Source organism: Sceloporus undulatus, chromosome 6 (genome assembly GCF_019175285.1).
Source record: "Sceloporus undulatus isolate JIND9_A2432 ecotype Alabama chromosome 6, SceUnd_v1.1, whole genome shotgun sequence".
Lineage (NCBI taxonomy): Eukaryota > Metazoa > Chordata > Lepidosauria > Squamata > Phrynosomatidae > Sceloporus > Sceloporus undulatus.
Window position 1 is genome coordinate 122,737,439 of NC_056527.1, and position 21,076 is coordinate 122,758,514.

Genomic DNA, 21,076 nt, shown 5'->3' on the forward strand with positions numbered 1-21,076 from the left:
GTGGTTTTGCCCCTTTGTATCTGTTTCACCTTGGAGAGAAATGGATAGGAAAATGTGCAAAACCACACTCTGTCCTGCTGAGGTTTGCACTGTGGACCCTTGCTGCGGGGAGGGCAGGGAACAAGACAGGCGTGAGACCAGCCTCCTGGTTGCATTTTGCCTCTGCGCTCTATTTATATCCTTCCCTGGGCAACATCTTCAATTGCTTCCAAATTGGGTAGTGCCTGGTTCTTGCCCAGAGCCAGCTTGTGAAAGACCTGAAATAGAATCTCCATGGCATTCCAGAGCACAGAATTCCAGAATTGGGCACCTACAAAGCCTGGGAAAGTTACTTTTTTTGGACTACCTCTTCCAGAATCCCTCAGCCAGCTTTGCTGGCTGGGGGATTCTGCAAGCTGTAGTCCAAAAAAGTAACTTTCCCACACTCTAACCACATGACCCTCAGCCCACACCCAGAGCAAAGAATTTATTGGAGTTCGCGAATGGGTTTGGGGGCTGAATGGATCACCTTCTGTTATGCACTTCTTTGGCACATGGGAAACCTCAGCCAGGGCTAGGTGACATTGATAATGTCCCTCAGCTGCTCCCTCCTAGTTGGAAGGGGGCAGGGAGGCTTGGCTGAACTCCTCCAAGCAGCTGGTCCTCCAGAGGCAGGCTAAAATTACCCCCATGCCTTTTCCCATCCCCACTTGGCAGTCCAGAGCCAAACGCTGCTCCTGCTGTTTGCCTGGGCAGTGCCCTCCTGCCATGAGGAAGGAAGGCAGGCATTAGGGTTTGGGGTGTGGGGTGGGGATTAGGCAACCTGGCCGACATGATGTGGGGCTTCTTGACCCAGCTGCTCATCAGCTTGGTGCTGCTGGGCTTCTTCCTGGTCAGCTGCCAGAACCTCATGCACATCGCCCAGGGCTCGTTCCGCTTTGTGCTGAAGCACATCCACCAGGAGCTGGACAAGGAGCTGGGAGAGACCGAGGGGCTCAGCGATGATGAGGAGCCTGTCTCCACCCGCGTGGTGCGACGGCGTGTCATCGTCCAGGTAGCTGCTGTTCTCTCCCAGGAGAGATTGGAGCCATAGAGGAGTATTTCCAAGGGTTAGCAATGCTAGAGTCCCCACAGTGGAGGGGGGGGGTTCTTTGGCTCAGTCTGCTTAGCTCCCATGTTCACCAGTTGCGGCTGGCATGCTAAGCTTGGCTAACAGAAGGGCAGAAAGGCAGAAAGAGGCCCAGGGAGGTGATTCTTTCTCCCAAAGAAATTCATTAGTTAGTTTTTTTGGAAGGGGGCGTGTTCTAGAAGAGTTTATTCCTGACGTTTTGCCAGCAGCTGTGGCTGGCATCTTCAGAAAAATCAGCCACAGCTGCCGGCAAAACGTCAGGAATAAACTCTTCTAGAACAAGGTCTCATGGCCCAAAAACCCCACAAAAAGCTATGGATGCTGGCCAGGAAAGCCTTCAAAGTTCATTAGACCTCTGTTATACATAAATAGCATTTTGTCCCCACACCGAGGCAGTTTCCCCGTTCTTCTTTCAGGGTAACGAAGTGCTGGATATGCCCGGGGAGCAAGTGACTGAAGAACAATTCACGGATGAACAAGGCAACATCATCACAAAGAAGGTGAGTTCCTTGAAGAGGGTTGTGAGATGGAGGCAGGGTAGAAGGAAAGGTTGAGATCAGCGGTAAGACCTCCAAGAAGAAGACCTCTTCTTTCCATCCCCACCTCAGGCAGATAGACTTTTCCTCCATGTCAGATGCCAGGGAAAACAGCTTGCTGGATGCCATCCAGTTGTGTCTCTTTGCCAACAAGCTCTTTTTGTTTGTATGAATGGTTGCTCCTTTGATTAAATGACAACAGTGATATCTGCACCCCAGTTACTTTTATCCAGGTGTTCCAAGTGGTGAGAACTTAAGTGGTGTAAGCTTTATACTCAGAAGTTTTTGTTTCCTTGGAATGAGGCCACTGAAAATCTATGGCATTCTTCTGGTAGACAGATCAGTTTCCCACATGCGTGTATCCCCACATGTGAAGGCACAGGCTGAGCATAGTTGAATCCCCACAGTCTTAACACTGGTACGCTGGACACTTAGTCCATCTTGTGCTCAGCTTGCAAGGTAGGTTAGGTCAGTGGATGCTGGCTAAGTAGTCTTCTTCTTTCAGCGTGGCAGACTTTTAACCACATCTCCTTAGCCCAAAGGTATAGAAGGCTATTCCCTGTCGTTTTTCCCAAGATAAAATGGCAAAGGAGTTTCTTGCATCGTTTGGCTTGTAAGTGCATGTGTAGGTTGGAGGAAAACATTGCCTTCATTCACATTATAGTGGAGATAGGGAATGTATGGCCCTCTTGATGTGGGACTGAAATTCTTAATAGCCATCACTATTGATTAAGGACTTTATCACACAGGGGAAAATTGGGGAATTCAAAAGGCATTATCCAGGGAAAGCCACGCAGTTGCAACTAAGATTATCACACATATCGCAATTACAGAGGGCTTATCCCAGAAATAGCCAGCAACAAATAATTCACAGGATTGCGACATCATGTGATAATCTTAGTTGCGATCACACGACTTTCCCTGGATAATGCCTTTTGAATTCCCCCCATGTGATAAATTCCTAAGTTGGCCAGGATAGAAAATGCAGTCAGAGACTTACTTGCTTGAGTTATTTCTAGTCGTTCATAGTCCACACACCTTTTAGTCTACAGTAGACACAGACTTTGAAGTGTGTGTGTGTGTGTGTGTCGTGGTTAGGTTTTCCCCAATCTGATTCCCTTAATGGGGCTGGAATCCAATGCCTGAGCCAGCATTTAGTCCGAGGGCAGCAGCTTGTCTCCTGACTCAGCTCCTGTGCCGCAGCCAAGCTGATCTTTTGCACCCAAAGACTTAGTTGTGAGAACTGGATAAAGGGGAGAGTGAACAGTGACACTATCATTTTATTTGACACTTCATTGAACCACTAAGATAAAAGGAGAGGTTGCTACCTGAATATGCTTACAGTGTAAATCTGAGAGCGGATGTGGCAAATTGGCTAATGCTGCAATCTTGTGCATGTTTCTGCCAAAGTACAACTTTGTATAGTCTAGCGTACTTGCTCCTAGTTAAGTGTACTTAAGTCAGTGGCCCAGTGGCTTCTCTGTCAGGGGTCAGGCAATTTTGATCTGGCCTTCATTCCAAAATTTACCAATACATTTGACATTAAACCCAAATTAGTTCCACTGCACCCCTGATAGAGATGCCCCCAGCCAGCAGTGATGCTAAAGCTGAGGCAAAATGAGGGTTTGGGCTGGATGGCACTGTCATGAGGCAGCACCATGTAGGTGTTTGTAGGAAGGACATCTAGGCTTAAGGGGCGGCAAAGGAGAGTGGGCAGAGTTTTCAAGAGAGACTGGGTTGCATTTAAAGCAACAGGAGATCTGCAAGGGCTGACCTTGATTTTTCACTCTTCCACTGCAGATTATCCGGAAGGTGGTGCGGCAGCTGGACACAGATGGCACAAGTGACGGGCGACAACATGAAGAGGTGATTATCGCAGGCCTTGTAAACCAGAGGCCAGTCACTTTCTGAGCTTTGCCGCTTGGTAGAAGGGGAGTCGGAGCAGCAAGGTACCTGAGCCTGGAGGGCGGCTTGGCCCCAGGGCTCCGGCGGCATCCTCCCTGTCATCTATTCCTTGCCCTCTTGCTCTTTCTTACTCATCCTTGCCCTGCCCTGCCGTGCTGCAGCATGCCCTTTCCTTTGCCCACCTCAGACTTTTGACCAAACCCAGCGGAATCCGCCATCTGACTTCCTTCTCCTTCTGTTTCTCTGTCTGTCCATCTGTCCGTCCATCCGTCTCTCTTTCTCTCTGTCCGTCCGCTCACCCGCCTGCCTCATGGGTTTGTCCGTGACTGTCTCCTGCTTTGTTGTTTCCCGCTGCTGTTCCCCAGGAGGAGGCTCAAGGGGGCGTCCCAAGATCGGAGCTGCTTGGGGGGCAGGATGGGGGCTCAGATAGTGAAACGAGCCAGCCTGAAAAGGGGGAAGCAGTGACCCCCCAGCCCTCCCTCGAGTGGCCTCTTTGGAGGTAAAAAAACCCTTTGTTCTTACTGGTAAATGGGGAAATAGATGGGAAAGGGGGGAGCTGTTAGTTAGTAGAATTCAGAGATATAGCTGTGTTAGTCTGTGGAATCAGTATGTAGAGAGATCGTGTAGCACTTTTAAGACTAACTCAAGGAAAGAAGTTGGCAGCATGCACTTTCATAGACTTCACTCAAAGGTGCTACAAGATCTCTCTATACTACATACAGTTATGGCTTTATCACACGAGGAAAATCAGGGGGTTTAAACTAACATTATTTCGTGAACATTGCACGATCGCACTCAGATTTTTCACACGAGGTCACAATTAAAGAGGACTTATCCCGGCAATAACCAGGTAATAACGAGCAACAAATCATTCATGGGGAAATCCCGTTGGGATAAGTCCTCTTTAATTGCAATGTGTGTGAAAATATTCAGCGCAGTCATGTGATGTTCATGGGATAATGTTAGTTTAAACCCCTGCTTTTACCCCCATGTGATAAAGTCCTTAGTTAGTCTGTCTGTGGGCTTCCCTTCTATATACAGTCCTCCTATATATACTGCTGTCCAGGAAAGTCATTCATTGTCCTGGAAAATAATATTTGAAAATAATTTATTATTTTCAAGAAACATTTTTCCCAATGATGGATTATACATAAGTATACATACTATTTGAAGGGTTATATACATAGTGTATGCATAGTGAAGGATTTTATATATATAGCATACATGTAGTATAATTTTGGGAGAAAGGCCTCATCAGATCCCACCTGATCTTGGAAGCTGAGCAGGGTCAGACCTGGCCAATACTTGTGTGGGAGACCACCAACAAATACCAGGCGCTGCAGGCTGTATTTCAGAGGAAGAAACTAGCAAAGCCATCTCTGAGGAGTCCCATTCTTGGGGGTAAAAACCCAAATCATCCATCCACCTCCCCTGGCCACCTTGCCCATTTTGTGGCTTGCCAACGATGGCCACAGCAATGTCTGTGCCTACTTGTGTTGCTGTCAGTCTGTGTTGCTCTTATAGTTGCTTCCTCCTGTGCTGTATCCCCTGGGACCCCAAAGTCTAGGCACTTTTACATTAGGGCTTGCCCTGAGCTGAAGAGGGCCTGCAGAGATGCCTTCTGGTACCCCTTACTTGCCTGATGCATCTGCACTAGGAATCAGTTGGGCAAAATGGAATGAAATGCTTCCTATTGCATTGCACATCCTTATCCACCTATGTATGGGCATCCTGATTGCAAAGTACAGTTACTCTTAAGGTCTACTTTGGAGACTTTACTTTTAAGATTTAAGTCTTAATTGTTGCATTTGCATGGTTTGGTTGCAGTGCCATAGAACATGCCAGCTTGAATTACAAGAATCCTTAATGAAATACACAAGCCGCACCTCAACCCCGTCTGTATTTAAGCCCATCCATTCCAAAAGTCATCTGAAAGCAAGAGTTGTGCGAATGTCACCAAAGAGGAGGCGATCTAGGCTCCCCTGTAATTCTAGCAATAACTTAACTACAAAAAATAGATTAGAAAAGTTGCTTTGGGGGATCTTGGAATCCTCCAGCCACCATGCTAGAGCATCCAAAAGGTAATTTTTCCAAGCTCTGGACATTGCTCCATTCCCAAGTCATTTCTTTACCCTGACGGAAATCATCAGATGCATTTCTCAAACAGAAATTTAACCAACTTTGCTGAAAGCTCCGATTCGTGGAAAACGAAGGAATGGCAAAACACACAAGTAACAAATAGTACTGGTCTCAGTGAATTGTTCCATCTCTTCCCAAATTTCCCAGAACTTACACAAACAGGAATCTCTTTACTTGTTTTCAAATTCATTGATGTCAAAATTGGACTGCAACTTTGACAAAAGTCTCTAACCTAACTTGATTATGGGGTGACTCACTTCCGGGGGAACCAGACAGGCACTGCCTTTGCCTGTTTTCCCTTTAATGTGACTAATGCGCACTTTGGAATTGATAGGCCAAAATCCTCTTGGAGCTCCATGTAACAAACTTTTCTGATGTAGGCGGTTGGACATTTTTGGGTGCTGCACAATTCCTCATTCAGTTCAAGCTCATAGAAATGGAGTTGTGCATTTGGCACTGTTGTCCATAAAGATGTACATTTTTAGTTAATGCATATCTTTCTGCCCCAGTGAAAAAGAGGGTCATGCTCCTTCTGTTGTGCCTTTGGTTGCACAATATTGCCATTGAATACAAGGATGTTCTAGCACACATGGAGGTTTTGCTGTGCAGCCTTGATATAGGAAAGAGCCTATAGTTTGACGAAGGATCCTCAGAGTATCTTCTATGCCTTCTTGCTCCAAAACCACAGTTCCTTCGAGGAGAGAGCAGGTAGCCAGCTAGCGCCAGACTCTGCATTTGTTTTCCCTGCAAGTGTTGTGCCACAAACGCGTGGCCCTTTTGAGATTGTAATCCATACTTGCTTTCCTCTTTTCACCAGGGCTTCACCTCGACACTGACCCACTGACCTCCACCCCCCCTTGTGCCCCCCACACGGCCAGGCGAGGGGAGCTGCAGGCTCACCAGGACGGAGCTGGCTGTCCACGATTCTTTAGGTTAATGGCATGATTTCCGTAAGGGACATAACTTTATCGTCTTATTCGCATGACCGACCGACTGCAGACGCATGAGCTACAGTTCCTCCTCCTGAATCAAAGCCTGGACCATGGAACCCAGGAGAGGGGGAATCGATGCCAGTGTGTGAGGGCAGGAGAGGGGGCTGCCCTTTCCGTAGCCTCCTCCTGGACGTGACGCCTCAGCCTCCTGGGGACGGAGTTTGCCCGACGGAGCTCATCGGCCATCCCACCCACCCCTGCTCGGCCCTCTTGCCGGCTCCATGCTCAGCTACGCTACATGTCCCATCTTGGGTCCCTGAGCGTTTCCAGCGTGGGCTTCCAGCAATGATGGTCTTCTTAGGCCTGGGAGACAGGAAGCAGCAGACGGCTGCCCTGATCCTCCACCTTCCAGTCGTTCTTGCCAGGTTTCGGGTGAAAAGTGTGACCTGGACAGTTGCTCAAACCTTGTGTATATGATGATATGAACAGATATCTACTATGCAAACACAAATAGGGACGTTCGGCAGGATTGTATTGGCTCGGCTCCCCGAATACCTCTGCAGGCCACCAGCCATTCACAGGATGGAGGTGGGAAGAGTTAGGATTTGTAATAGGCAGAGCAAGTCTCCCAGGCTCATCCCTCCCTCAGTAATTCACATACACACATTCAGGGCGGTGGGGGTTGGGAGGTGGGGAGGAACAGGTGGGGAAGAAGGGCTAGTGCACAACCTTCTGCCAATGCACACTCACACACACTCCCCACAAACAGACGTGCGCCAGGCACACTTGCACCCTGACCCTTGGGATGCTTCCTGCAATTTGGCCCTGGGCTGGAAGAGTGCCGATGCCCCCCTTGTGCTGCCAGTGCCCAGCTCCATCCAGCACAATCTGTGGCTCAGGAGGAGTGCAAGAGTTACGTTGCTGTCTTACCTGCGCTTCTACACTGGGAAGGGCTCCCAACGGCTCTTCTACTTTCAGCACAGAAGTGGCACATGCCAGTATTTCCTAGACCAATAGCTGAATTCAAACCCACCCACCATTATGAATAGTGGCATGGGGGTAGTTAGTGGTGCCCTCTGGGTTTTTTCCTCCCCGCCAGAGGATTTACCACTGCAGCCAGGCCTGGCTGCCCCATTCCTGCCTCTTGGTGCTTTGGGAATCCTCCCGCCATCCCTCCCCAAAATCTTTTCCCAGCTATGCCAGGACTCTTGGGATGCTCACCTTGAGCAATACATGGGTCCTTTGACATCTGCTGTAGGCTTCCAAGAGACACGGCACTTGTACCAGGGGGAGATGGGTTGTGGGTGGAGGTATATGGGTTTTTTGCCACACAACACCTCACCCCAAACACCTACACAAACACACACATATTCTACTTCAGTCTTTGGACCCAGAAGAGATGCGGCATGGCCCCTGCTTCCTGAAGAAATGCACAACGCCTTCAGCTCTTGTCCCTGGGGACTTGCTCTGTTTCAGCTGGTGATCTGCCCCATAGATGCTGGTACCAGCCCTGTTGCTTTGGCCCCAAGCTGTTTGTGGCTGGAGGAGGAGAAAGGACCCATGAGGAAGGAAAGGCGGATGCCAGTGGAAACACCGAAAGGATGTCTGGTCAGGCATCTCCCCAGAGAGAAGAGCTGTCTCAATACAAACATGTGGGGCGGGGGGTCCAGAACATCCAACCCCCCCTCTGCCCTCCTACCCCAGCCCTAGAACACACGCCCCGTATGGCCTCCTCACCCCACCAAATTGCTGACACGGCATTGCCATAGACTCTAGGGTGGGCCCCCCATGCTTTGGCCTCCTGTAGTGCCGTAGGAAAATGAGCTGTGAACTGCGCCCCCCCTTGCCTGCCTGTGGGGCGCTGCTTTGCCCGCTGACCCGCTTGTAGGAGCTGTAGGGGAGGGTGATGCCTAGAGAATGCTGCCGTCTGCACTCTAGATGCTTTTTAGAAGTTTTGAAATTTTAGTTCCTTTTTTATTGTTATGGAAATTGGAGCCTTTTGGCTCTTCCTCGGTCTCCCCTCCTGCCCTCCCTCTCCATCTCACCCCTGATGTATAGACCATCCTCCCCTGTCCACCAGCTACCAGAATCCAACTTAATAAATAAACCAACACCAAATCTTGGTTGCCTCTGGAGTTTCTTTTTACTTCCCCCTTCGCTTTCTAACAGCGTGTATGAACAAAGGCAAGATTAGAAAATAAAAACAAGAGCGTCTTGGGGCACCTTAAATGCCAACCATTTTTACCTGACATTAACTTTTGGAGCACATTTGTTAGTTTTTTAAGTCACCAAAACAATGGTTGGATTGGTACGGCAATCCAACGTGGCTTGTGTCGACCCTAAAGTGAACCTATTACGGGGTTTTCTTGGCAATCTTTGTCCAGCGGAAGGGTTAGCTTTGTCTACCTCTGAGGCTGAGAGAGTGTGACTTGCCCAAAGTTGCCCAGTGGATTTCTATGGCCAGATTGGGATTCTAACCCTGGTCTCCAGAGTCCTTATTTAATTTAAAAAAGGGAAGGGGGGGGGGGGGGGAGAATGGTATGACGTAAGGTTTGGGGGTCTAAGTGCTGCTGGTTTTGGGTTATTTAAAGAATAATGCAACTCTACAAAGGATAATCTGGGTTCTAGAAGTTTCCAACAAGAGAACCAGCATGTAAAAGAGAACCACCGACTCTTTGCTCTAATGCTGTTCTGGAAGAATTAAATCAAGTCAGCATGTTTGCTATCCTTCTGTGTCTGTGTGCAAAAAATTAGTATTTTTGCACAGTTAGAAAACCCATTCTCCAACTGCTCTTCTTATGTCCCCAAAACCACCCATCGTGCATAAAGGGGAGGAATCAGGTGGTCTGGGAAAACCCAACATTTGCAATATTACATACCAACATACACATAGAAGGGTGGTGGGTGGGGGAGCTAAAGGAAAAACCAAAGAGAGTCCTTTGAAGCCAGGGCAATGCCCAAATTGCACAATGTTGAGTGGGTGAGGGACAAAAAGGGAGTGAGAAGAGGGAAAGGAAAGGAATATCAGGAATTGGGTATGGTTGGCTGGAATGTAACGCCACAGCATTTTGCGCCAAGTGCCACCTGTTACTCAGAAGCAACACTGGCACTATGCTTCGCAAAAGTGTTTCCTTTGACCCCTGTGACAGGGCTTTGACACTTCATGAAAAGGTTTTAGGAACTTTATCACATGGGGGGAAATCAGGGGTTTAAGCAGCAATTATCCTGTGAAAATTGCACAATTGTGATGACGATTTTCACACACATCACAATTAAGGAGTCATTCTCCCAGGAATAACCAGGCAATAAACAGCAAAGAGGTGGAAGCAACTCACCCACACATCCCATACCTGGCCTGACTTGTGTCATGTTACAGGACATTTTTGCCTGGTAACAGTAAGTGCTCTCCATCTAGAAGCACCCTAATTTTCGTAAGGCCCAGTCAACTGGGAAGCTCTCTTGCATTGTGTTTTTATGAAAAATAGGATCAAGCAAGAGTGCGGCAATGCCCTTGCACATCTCCCTCTCCTTTTCACAAGGATTGTGCATGTCACCTTTCCAGAGGATTGTGGTGGCAAGCATCCTATTTGCCTGTCTTTAATGGCACACAAAACCAGCTGCCTGAGGCTGCTGCCTCACCTAGCTTTCCTATCCAAGGATTTTTCTGTAGGCACCCACTCTTACTCAGTCTATCCACTATAATGCTGCAGAGTTGCGCTCTCTCGCACTGTCTCACACACGCCGGCATGCATATATGCACACCCCTCCCACCCTATAATCCATCACACCCCGAAGGCAATGGCAGGCCCCCTCTTTTCCTCCCCCTTCACTCCACCGCCATCCAAGCGTTAAGGTTCTGGTGTTGACCGTCGATCTCTCAAAGGGCAATTTGTCTAGGAGCAGCCAATCCAGGTCCTGCCCTTGGCCAGCCCAATGGGAGCCAGGGGACCCAGCGCAGCCTATCGGAGAGCCAGTATTCTAATAAGCCCCATCTTTTATCAGAGGAAATGTAGCTTCTCTTGAAGTTAAACTTGGTGGCCGGTCAGTCTTGGTTTCAGAGTCTCTTTGGGCATGTGGGAGACCACTAGTTGGGCATCCAATGGACTTGAGCAACAGTTTGCCTTGGCCAGTGGTGTTGCCCGGGGGTGCCAACTGCCTTGGATTGAGCAACGGGGCTACTGAGTGAGAGTACCAAGGGGATCCCTGTGGTTTCAGAAGTATGGCACTGTCCATGTGCGGCGCACTCCTGGAAGTCTAGAAACTGTCTGGTTGGCCACCTGTCCTAAGCAAGGCTCTTTCCCAGCAAGTGACTGAGCTATGGACTCCAATCTGCAGGGGACGTTTCTACTCAACAACCCTTCTCTCTCCACTTTCCAGGAGGTTAAAGCACCAATGTGCCAGTATTCGGTGCAAAACTCCTTCTACAAGCTCAGCCCAACAGGGTTGAGTGCTCAGCTGGCAGCTGGCACACCGCATGGCATCAGCGATATCCTAAGCAGGCCAGTGGCTGCTCCAAACAGCAGCCTGCTGTCTGGCTACTCCCACGTTGGCGGATTCAATGGATTGGGAACCCAGAGTATTTACTATGGGTCCCAAGTGGGCAACTTTTCCAAGGCCGGGAGCGAATATGCAGCCAGGGGCAGGAACTGCTGGGCAGACACAGGGCAAGAGTGGCATGGAGGTCGGCCATGTGGCAACGGTAAGTAGCAAACTAGATATGGAGACGTAAAGCTGGAAGGGGAGGGTATTGGTTTGTGTCTGACTATCCAGATAGGAGTTCTGTTACTGCACTGTTGGTCTTGAGTGGTGAAAGGAAACTGCCTTGTCTCGAAATATGAGATTGTGATTATTTTATCTTTATGCCACTGAATAACATGGTGCCTTACAGAGTCACTTGGAGAGGCCTCTGCCTCCAGGTGCTTACAATGTGAATTCCAGCAGCAAAGAAGGCAACACCGCATGGAAAGGGAGAAAGAGGGGCAAAATCACAGAGTTGGAAGGGAGCAAATGGGCTGGTGTGCAAGGAATAAATATTTGCAAATACACATCTATATGAGGAAGTAGGCTGAAGTCTATGAAAGCTCATGCTGCCAACTTCTTTATTTCAGTTCCTCTCAAAGGTGCTACAAGATCTCTCTACATTTGCAAATGCAGTTTGACTTTGTCTGAAATGGGGACCAAATTAAATTGAGGGTGAGGCTGAAGAAATGATTGTGGGGGAAAGAGGGATAACTGTGACTTGGTGTGTTGTTGGTATTCTGGTATAGCAGCCTTCCCCAACATGAAGCCCTACATGTGTGTTGTATTAGAAGTCCCATCATCTGATGCTGCCTGTGGTTGTAGCCCAATACACCTGGAGGGTCTCAGGATGGGGGAGACTGTTACACAGAGTTTGGGGACGTATGGCGCTTTTACAAAACTAGATGAGAATGCTGCCTGACCCAAGGACCTCACAAGCTATGTTTCAACAGCATGGGAGTTGGCAATGGAAGTGTAGGAGTTTATTTTCCTTAAACATGGGCAGAGATTTTAAATAGCCGGCCCCCAGTTGACCACCCTCGCTCTCATTTTGGGGAGTGGGGCAGACCTGTGGTAGTCCTGAATCTTTACCTCTCCCTCCCTGCCACCCAAAAATACAGTAACTGCAAAACAGAATAAGAAAAAAGGAGGATGTTACCTCGTTCTCAGATCAGAAACCCACAGGTTCTCCTGACAAGAGGCGAGTGTTTCCTTAGCCCTCCTTCTTCCTGGTCCAAGGGAGTGGTTCTCAAATCAAGCAAAGTTTATGGTGAGCTGCCACCAAAGTGCCCCTTGGAATGACGCATGGCGCCAAGCAGCCGGGTGGCGCTGATATGGGGCTCAATTAAGAATGGCACAAGGGGCGGGCGCCAGGCACAGGCACCAAGGAGACAGGACACTGGGGCATGGAGTAATGGGCAACATGATTCCATTCTCACACTGCTTTGGGAGAAGGATGTGCCATTGAGGTTCCTTCCACACCTCTGATTCTGAACATCCCACACAATACGAAGTCAAAGGCTTTCATGGCTGGGATGCATAGTTTTTTGTGGGGTTTTTTTGGGCTATGTGGCCATATTCTAGAAGAGTTTGTTTCTGATGTTTTGTCAGCAGCTGTGGCTGGCATCTTCTCTGAAGATGCTGGCGAAACGTGAAGTGTAAATTCTACTAGAACATGGCCACATAGCCCCCCAAAAACCACAAAACACTGTCCCTCACAATGTTTACATGTTGCCATCTTTTCCACTTGCCCTTGCTTCTGTGCTTTCAACAATGATCAGACTCCTAGAAACGTGGATGGTGCAACTCTTCTTCACCACTCCCAGTAAAATTGAAGTATCTGGTTGTTTAATTGCTGTGTGTGATGCTGATGAAAAAGGCACAAAAGCAAGAGCAGAGAAATACCATCCCTGGTGATGCTCTCCGACATGAAAGAGGATGAACTATGAATCACAAAGTCCATAGTTTAGGTCTTTTCTTTGCTTCATAAATAAAATTAGGAAAACTGAAATCCATCAGCGATAACCTTTATTGGCCAACCGAAATGCACAACGCACGGTTGGCCAAGAAAGGTATCACTGATGGATATTTGTTTGTATTTGTGAAATGGCCAACACAGCTCTCCTTGCATGTTTTCCTTAGGACTTTCTCAGTCCACTTCAGTTTGCCTATTTGCATTAGGAGTACCCAGAATACTGACAGAGAAGCTGGAGGGGCTATGACTAAATAATACAATGATGAGCAGCTTTCAGGGACATCACAAGGGGACATCTCTAAGTTTTGGCCCTGAATTCTCAGGTCCTGGATGGGTCTGACCCAGAAACTTAGTGTGTGATGAGAGAGAAGTCTACTTTTTATCTAGGCTTCCTCTTTCTAGACAGAAAGTGGATGCAGAGCAGAGTGGAGGGTGAGCGTTGGCACCACTATGACTGGGAAAGAAGGATAAAGTCACCTATGTTTATCCTGGCATTCTACAGACAGCCTCCAAAACTACTCATTTACGACAGGCTGCATGGTAATATAGGGACAAGACCATGCTAACTCTGTCCCCACATCTACTCTGGGAGCAATATCACAACAACATCACTCACAATATCTAACAACATCATGCAAATGCTCTTTCTCCAATGTGATACCAATGTGATACGTACCATCCCATGCCAGCAATGTCCATCTACACTCCACACTGCTCAAACAGGGCAGTCTCTATGCAAGAACATTAACGGACCCAAATCCGGATCCTTAATCTAAATCGTGCACACCGCACACCCCCATATCCTGGCTGCTATTTTAAAACTTGCACAAATTTAAAGTTGAAATCCAGTGTGAGGCAATGTTCCTGGTGTTGCACATAAAACTCACTCGGTGACCTTAGGCCAGTTACACTCTTTTTCATCCTTTTGTCATTGTAAGTATAAAATGGAGGAGTTTTGACTTGGTCTCAATGGAGGAAGAAGGGGATATAACTAATGTGACTCTGTCACTTATAAGTTCAAGAACATAGCTATGTCACTCTGGAAAGTCAGCAAGACAAGGGGTCTTGTAGCACTTTTGAGACTAACTGAAAGAAAGAAGTTTATTTCGGTTGGCCAATAAAGGTATCACTGATGGATTTTTGTTTGGATTTATTAAATGGCCAACACAGCCATGTGCTAAAAGAAAGAGGCTGGTAGCATGAGTCCAGTATGGAAAGGGACCTTGTCGTACTTTAAGTTAGTTTCTATCTTGTAACAAATAAAGCTCAGCTAGTTTGCGTTATGTCAACCTGGGAGTAGGGATGTTGGGAGGGTCAAAACGCCTGCCTCCAAATAAGAATCCTCCCCATTAAATTCCCTTTCATCCCTCCAAATTTCTAGCATTCCAGAGAGTGAGACACTGAAAACCATTCACACCTAGACCTACCATATTTGCTATGCTCACACACGCTGCTATGCCCATTTTGCTTGCCCCTTTTCTTTGCATGCCTCACCTTTGTTTCCAAATACTGAAATGAAGGTTTAACTTAGGAGTTTATCACACTGGGGATAATTTTGGCATTAAAGAGAGATTAAAGATCATTTAAATGCATCCTGCAAATAAAGTGAAAGTGGCGAGTAATTGCGCGGATGATCATCACACGCAATTGTGCAAATAAAGGGATATCAGAAATGCATTGTCGCTGAAATCCCGAAAGTAAAAAGATGCATGTTAATGCTTCTTTGTGACCACTTTAATGGTGGGTTTTGTGTGATGCCGTGTGAAACCGTTTTGCGTAATTGTGCGATTTTTCAAAGATATTCACAGGATAAACTCCACAGTGATGTGTGTGATAAACTCCATAGTGACATGTGTGATAAACTCCATAGTGAAATGCTGGTAGGCTGATGGAGGAGTCATCCTGCCTAGTGGCCAAAGGTTAGACAACCAGCCCATTTGGGAGGGTTGTGATGATGCTACAGAAGCCATTTGCCAGTCAGTGACTTTACTGCCCCTCTCCCTCCGCACAGCCACAGGGCACATGGGTGATGGCCTCCACAAGAAGAAGCACACACGGCCGACCTTCACAGGCCACCAGATCTTTGCCTTGGAGAAAACCTTTGAGCAGACCAAATACTTGGCTGGGCCTGAGCGGGCGCGACTGGCATATTCCCTAGGCATGAGCGAATCCCAGGTGAAGGTGAGTTTCCCATACCTACTCTCATAGACACACACAATCTGCATATCTTTCTTAACATGGGTATTGTGGTATCTGCAACGGACCCTGGGGAAGTTACTTTCTGGACTACAACTCCCAGAATTCCCAGCCAGCATGGCCTCTCAAAAGTCTGCTGTAGGGTCATCCACAGAGTAGTCAAGAGAATATCCCATGGATAACTGGCACATTTGGGACCATGGCATATTTAGAACCAGGGCATACGTACATTACAGATACCCAATAGATACCAAAATACTCATCTGGTCCTGGATACTAAGCAAGGTCAGCATCACAAGAATGAGTTTCCAGCAATATACTTCCAGCAATATACTAGGCTGCCCACTTTCTGATGGAGCTGGTCTCAAAACACCCCCAAAAAGCTGCTGCTTTCTCGTTTCTGCAGATCAATTAGAAATTAAACACCATCCGTTTCGAAATGATCAGCGAACATTACCGTAATGGCAAGTTTACTTTGGTTTTGAATTATGGCAATAATTGAACCATTTAGACAGTCGGTAATTAATAGTATCTTATCAATTGGCTATTACTCCTGGAATATTGTCTTTTTAAAAATGCGATTATGTACCTGATTTTTCTTTTTTAATGAGAACAGATCTAAACAAACTAATTAACACTGCCAGCCGGTTAAATGTATCTTAGTGAATTAATCATGCAAGATGCTGTCACTTCATTCATTACAAAAACCGGATCTTCATATATTTTCATAGGAATACAGCAAGGGCATTCACCTTTCTAGAAAAGGTAGACACAGATTGAAACAGGCACAATTTTAGAAGATCATGGCCACTTTTTTAAAAGGTTGCACAACGGTGAGGAGGAAAGGCAGACAAAATCTGCAGGCTCTGAGCAGCCAATTTCTCCGGTGCTGAATTCTGCTCATATTAATCCTAGTTATACTAATCTAGTTCACCGACATCTACTTTTGCCAAGTTTTCAGAACCGCAGCAAGGAACAGGCGAAATTCATGACAAGTACAACCCACGATCAAGTCTGTGTTCTGCCTACTTTCCAAATGGAAGTCCTGTTTTCAGTTCACCTAGGCATGCACTTCTCTGCAAAATTAACCCATTGCAGTTCGAGTCTCCCTTATCCAGAACTCCAAAATCTGAAATACTCCAAAATCCAACATTTGGTCCACTATTTTGGCTGAGATAGTGACTTTGCTGCTTTCCAGCGGTTCAGCGCACACAAACTTTGCTTCGTGCCCAAACATATTGTGCATAACATTGACTCCGGGCTGTGCATATAAAGTGTACATGAAACATAAATTAATTTCATGTTTAGACTTGAGTTCTTTTTCCAACGTACCTCATTATGCATATGCAAATATTCTAAACCCTAGAAAAAACAAACATCCCAAATACTCCTGATTCCAAGCATTTTGGACAAGGGAGGCTCAACCTGGATCCACATCCATAGATTACATAGATTTGGGCTGAAGGGCAGGATATAAATACCTTCAAATCAGGGGTTCCCAACCTTTTTGACTCGCAAAGCCCTTATTTCTACGGCAGATCTCCCAAAAGGCCTACCCTATGTCTTACAAGTTAATGGTGTTTAGGAGTACCGTATATACCCAACTACAAGTCGACTTCATGTATAAGTCAAGGGCAGGTTTCGGGGCCAAAATGATAGATTTTGATATATGACCCATGGATACGTCGAGGGTAAAACCTATGGGCATGTAACAAAAGATCTACAGGATGAAGCAAAGGAAAGCAATGCCAAAGAACAAAGTTCTAGCAGACATAACTGTTTATGCTCATACTATAAAATGTATGGATAAGAGAATAGAAGGGAATCCATGCTTCCAGGACAGATTTTGCTCTTGCCTTTCACCAGCGGATTGTTCCCTTGTTTTAAATAAGAGTTAAAGTACAGGACATTGACCCATGGATAAGTCGGTCCAGGTTTTTGGGGTTGATTTTTTGACTAAAATTTCTAGACTTATACATGAATATATACAGTCTGTATAAGAACACATTCTTATTCTTTAATTTCACTCCATTTTTATTTCTTTCATTTTCCTGGAGCGGCCACAGAGCACCTGAAAAGTGCCTGCGGAGCCCTAAGGGCTCCTTGGAGCACACTTTGGGAACCCCTGCCCTAAGTAGGTACAACAAGGAGGAACAATTCAGAAGCTGACTTTGGATTTTATCGCACACACAATTTTAAACGTTCTGGGGACCGAAGGAGGACGCTCATGTGTGCGCGCGTGCTGTGTAAAATGGAGTTTATCGCACACGAATACGTCCTCCAAGAGGCCCCGTTCCGTCCCCCGGTGCGCACTCATTCACGTCCAGTCCTGACGGGCGTGATTTTTGCCTGACAGCGCCCGTCCCCGTCAGGACTGGACGGCTAATGGGTGTGCGCCGGGGGACGGAACGGGGCCTCTTGGAGGACTGAAGTGTGCAATAAACTCCGTTTTTGGGCGGCCGCACGCCACACGAGCGTTCTCCTTCGATCCCCAGAACGTTTAAAAATAGTGTGTGATAAAGTTTTTTGTCTTGTAGCACACTCTTTTTTTTTTAAGCACAGGGAGCCATGCTAGGGAAAAGTTGGCATTGAACGCCCAGGCATGTTTTGTGCCAGCCACACCTGACCCTGCATCCCGCCTGTCCTTCCCAGGTGTGGTTCCAGAACCGACGACTAAATGGGGAAGAAGAGTGCCGGGGCCATCTTCCTCCTCTCCCGCGCAGGGGCTGGACCGGGCGAGCGCTCCGTTTCGGATGAGGACGATGAGTACAACAAACCCCTGGACCCTGACTCAGACGAAGAAGATCCGACTCCTGTTGCGCAAACATCGGGGGCGTTTTCCGTTTTAGGGCTGGGCTCTCATAGTGGCTGAGGAGCCGCTGAAGGAGAAGGGCAGGTGCCTTCAAACCCAAAGGGGATGGAGGCTAATCCAGCAAGCTGGACACTGAAGGGTTTGTGTTGAGGGTGGGGAGGAGGGAAAGACTATGCTGCCCTGGAAGAAGCCTCCGCAACAAGCCCCTTCCAAAATTAAACAAGAAGGATCACCAAACTCAGACCGTATTGGTAGCCTTCATAGCTGTGTGTAGTAATCAGACGGAACATTTAAGGCTGCCAATCCTCCTGCTCTGTCCCTCAAGCCTCAAGGCTCTGGATGGAATCTTTTTTCAGTTAGAAATATAAGTTCCATATGATTTCATTGTATTCAAATACATACATTTTAAAAGCACATGTAAGCAGATCCAGGGATAGTGGGAAAGCATGTAAAATGGCATGCAAGCACTAGCCAACAGGTACTTCAGTAGCCATTGCCTTCTAGCTCAGACTGACCCAGGCTGAAAAGTCGCTATATATATATATATATATATATTATATATATATATATTATAGTTCTCCAGGGTTTGCCTTGTGTGAGAAAGGTCTGTGTATGTGCGTGTGTGCGAAGGCACTTACCAGTTTATTGGGTCCTCAGACATTAGATGTATCTTCACTCCCCAGCAGCTCTCTTCGTTGTCGGGATCCATCTTGGGAAGCTATAAGCAATCATAACGAAGTAGTAATCTGAACATGTGCAGAGTATGCTTCTGTAACCAATAATTAATCATTTTTTCAGACTGAGGTAGATTAGAGCTCCAGGTGTGGTACCCTAGAGCTGACTCTTACTTTAGTTTTGGTCTTTAAAAAAGGTCTACAAGGCTCAGAGGGCAAATGAAAAATTGGGAAAGTGCCCCCATGCCTTTTAGGGGCATAGAGACTTTAAGCAAGTTTTAAGTGAAAAGGGGGACAAAGCAAGGGGGCATGCCCTCCATCTCACAAAATACCTCCGCACCTGACCATTCACATATCTCTACCTTGCTCATTCCCACTTACAAATAAATCACTTTGTGATCCGGATCAATGGATCGGTTCGGCAGCGGAGCGTGGTCACACTACATTTTCCCTGATTGCATTTTCATGCTGCAAAATAAAGGCCTGTTAAGATGCCAAAATAAAGCTGCTTCGGGTCTCTTTGGAGGTATGCTATTTAATGACGCATGGGTCCTAAGAGTCCGGAGGTGCGCGCCAAAGCCACACTCCATTCCTAAGCACTGGAGTGCAGCATTGGTGCAGCTTCCGGATTCTTAGGATGCATGCATCTTTTAAACAGCATACCTCCAAAGAGACCCCAAGCAGCTTATTTGGCAGTCGTAACAGGCCAAAATCAAATAACCAGCGGGTTCTCTTTGACAAATGAATCGGTTCAAAGGGACCCGCTCCAGCCAGCTAGGGCAAATTTAAATAGATTCCAATCCACATCTGGTTCACTTGTGCTGAATTGATTTATCCAAAAAGACGCAGGAAAAAATCAGCATCAAAAAGACACGGGTTTAAATGGGTCTAGTGCACGGCCCCCCTCTCAAGTGCGAACCATGGTCATTTAAACCGGTTCAAACCTATTTGCGATCTGTTTAAAAGTAGTGGGAATGAGGCCCTTTATGCATCTCCTTTAGCCGAAATTTTGGACTGTAGCTCCCATAAGCCATAAACCAGAAGGTAGCGTGAGGATTATGGAGCGCATTTTGAAACATTTAGCAGGCGCAGGTGGTCTAGATCCCGACAACAGTTTTGCAATGAGGACTTAAGCTGCTTCAAGAAATAATTTTGCCAATAGGATGAATCTTTAATTTTCAGCAATTTCATGCAACTATAGTTCTCAGCTTTTGGGTTTTTTTTTTTTCTTGGAAGCTATGATGTTGAAAGAGAGATAAAGTTAATATATACTTCAAGTGTAGATATTCCTAGACATTAGCCATTGGGGTCTAGCAAAGAGGCATCTGACATGCGCTGCATCTCTTATCTCAAAGTAATTGTGAAAGGGAAAACTACATGGGCACTGTTTGAAAAGCAACAATGCAAAAGTTTGGTTCTGTTGCACAAAAAAGGAAGCGTACTTTTCAGTACGAAAGGACAGTTTCCAAGTAGTTACAAACCTGTCTGATATCTGATGTCACTTGCTTGTCCAATGCTGCTGAAAAGACAAGAAAAAGATGCAATATAAATAAAAATAAGAATAAAAGTTGTTGTTTTCCCCTTTAACACATATTTGGAATGATTCCAACATTTTACAATGCTTCTTTCATGGCTTTTAAGGCATATCATTTAAGCCTGTTCTCATATATATATATATATATATATATATTTGCAGTTTGGTGTCCACTGAAACTAAAGAGGCTTAATTTGAGAAAACGGGCTTGAAACTGAGATATTAAGTTAAGAAGAGCAGTGAAAAACCACCCTTAAAACCCCGAGATGAGCCACTTCCTTGTGAAAAAAAAGAAAATCAGAGAAATAGAAATGTTTTTAAAGCAGATGAAATGATGGGATGATAGAGTTGAGTCTATTGGAAGCTATGGAAATTACTTTTTTAGTTACATTTCCAGAGGTCTTTGGTGCGGGGATGATAGGCACTACTGCCCAAAAGGCATTTTCCTGAATTGTGCTTCTTCAACTTTGATTTTGCAATCTCAACACGACAGCTAAAAAAACTGCGCCCTTGGGGTTTATCTCATTGGGAGAGGTGGGGTAGAAATTATTATTATTATTATTATATTATTATTATTATTATTTTATTATTATATTATTATTAGTATCCCATGCAGAAATGGGATTTAATTGGGAAAATCCCAAAAGCGGGTCTTTTTCAGACGCATCGACAGGGATCTGCACAGAAAGCAGACAAATCCCACAAAGGGTTCGTTTCAGACAACGTTGGAGGCACTGAACATTAATT

The 21,076-nt window shown here is 46.4% G+C and overlaps 2 protein-coding genes across 2 annotated transcripts in view; both read left to right on the forward strand.

Annotated features, from left to right (window-relative positions):
- Window positions 1–4,043, forward strand: part of ANK1 (ankyrin 1) — a 110,484-nt gene extending 106,441 nt beyond the window's left edge. The window contains 4 exon segments of the mRNA XM_042472067.1: window positions 1,525–1,608; window positions 3,445–3,510; window positions 3,915–3,950; window positions 3,952–4,043. Coding sequence (XP_042328001.1) covers window positions 1,525–1,608; window positions 3,445–3,510; window positions 3,915–3,950; window positions 3,952–4,014 — 249 coding nt within the window. The 3' untranslated portion in view covers window positions 4,015–4,043.
- Window positions 4,044–10,937: 6,894 nt separating this feature from the next.
- On the forward strand, window positions 10,938–18,181 carry NKX6-3 (NK6 homeobox 3). The gene is given in 7 exon segments (XM_042473955.1): window positions 10,938–11,319; window positions 15,125–15,294; window positions 17,962–17,977; window positions 17,980–18,024; window positions 18,027–18,108; window positions 18,110–18,138; window positions 18,141–18,181. Coding segments are annotated over 7 exon segments (765 nt in total).
- Window positions 18,182–21,076: the final 2,895 nt, after the last annotated feature.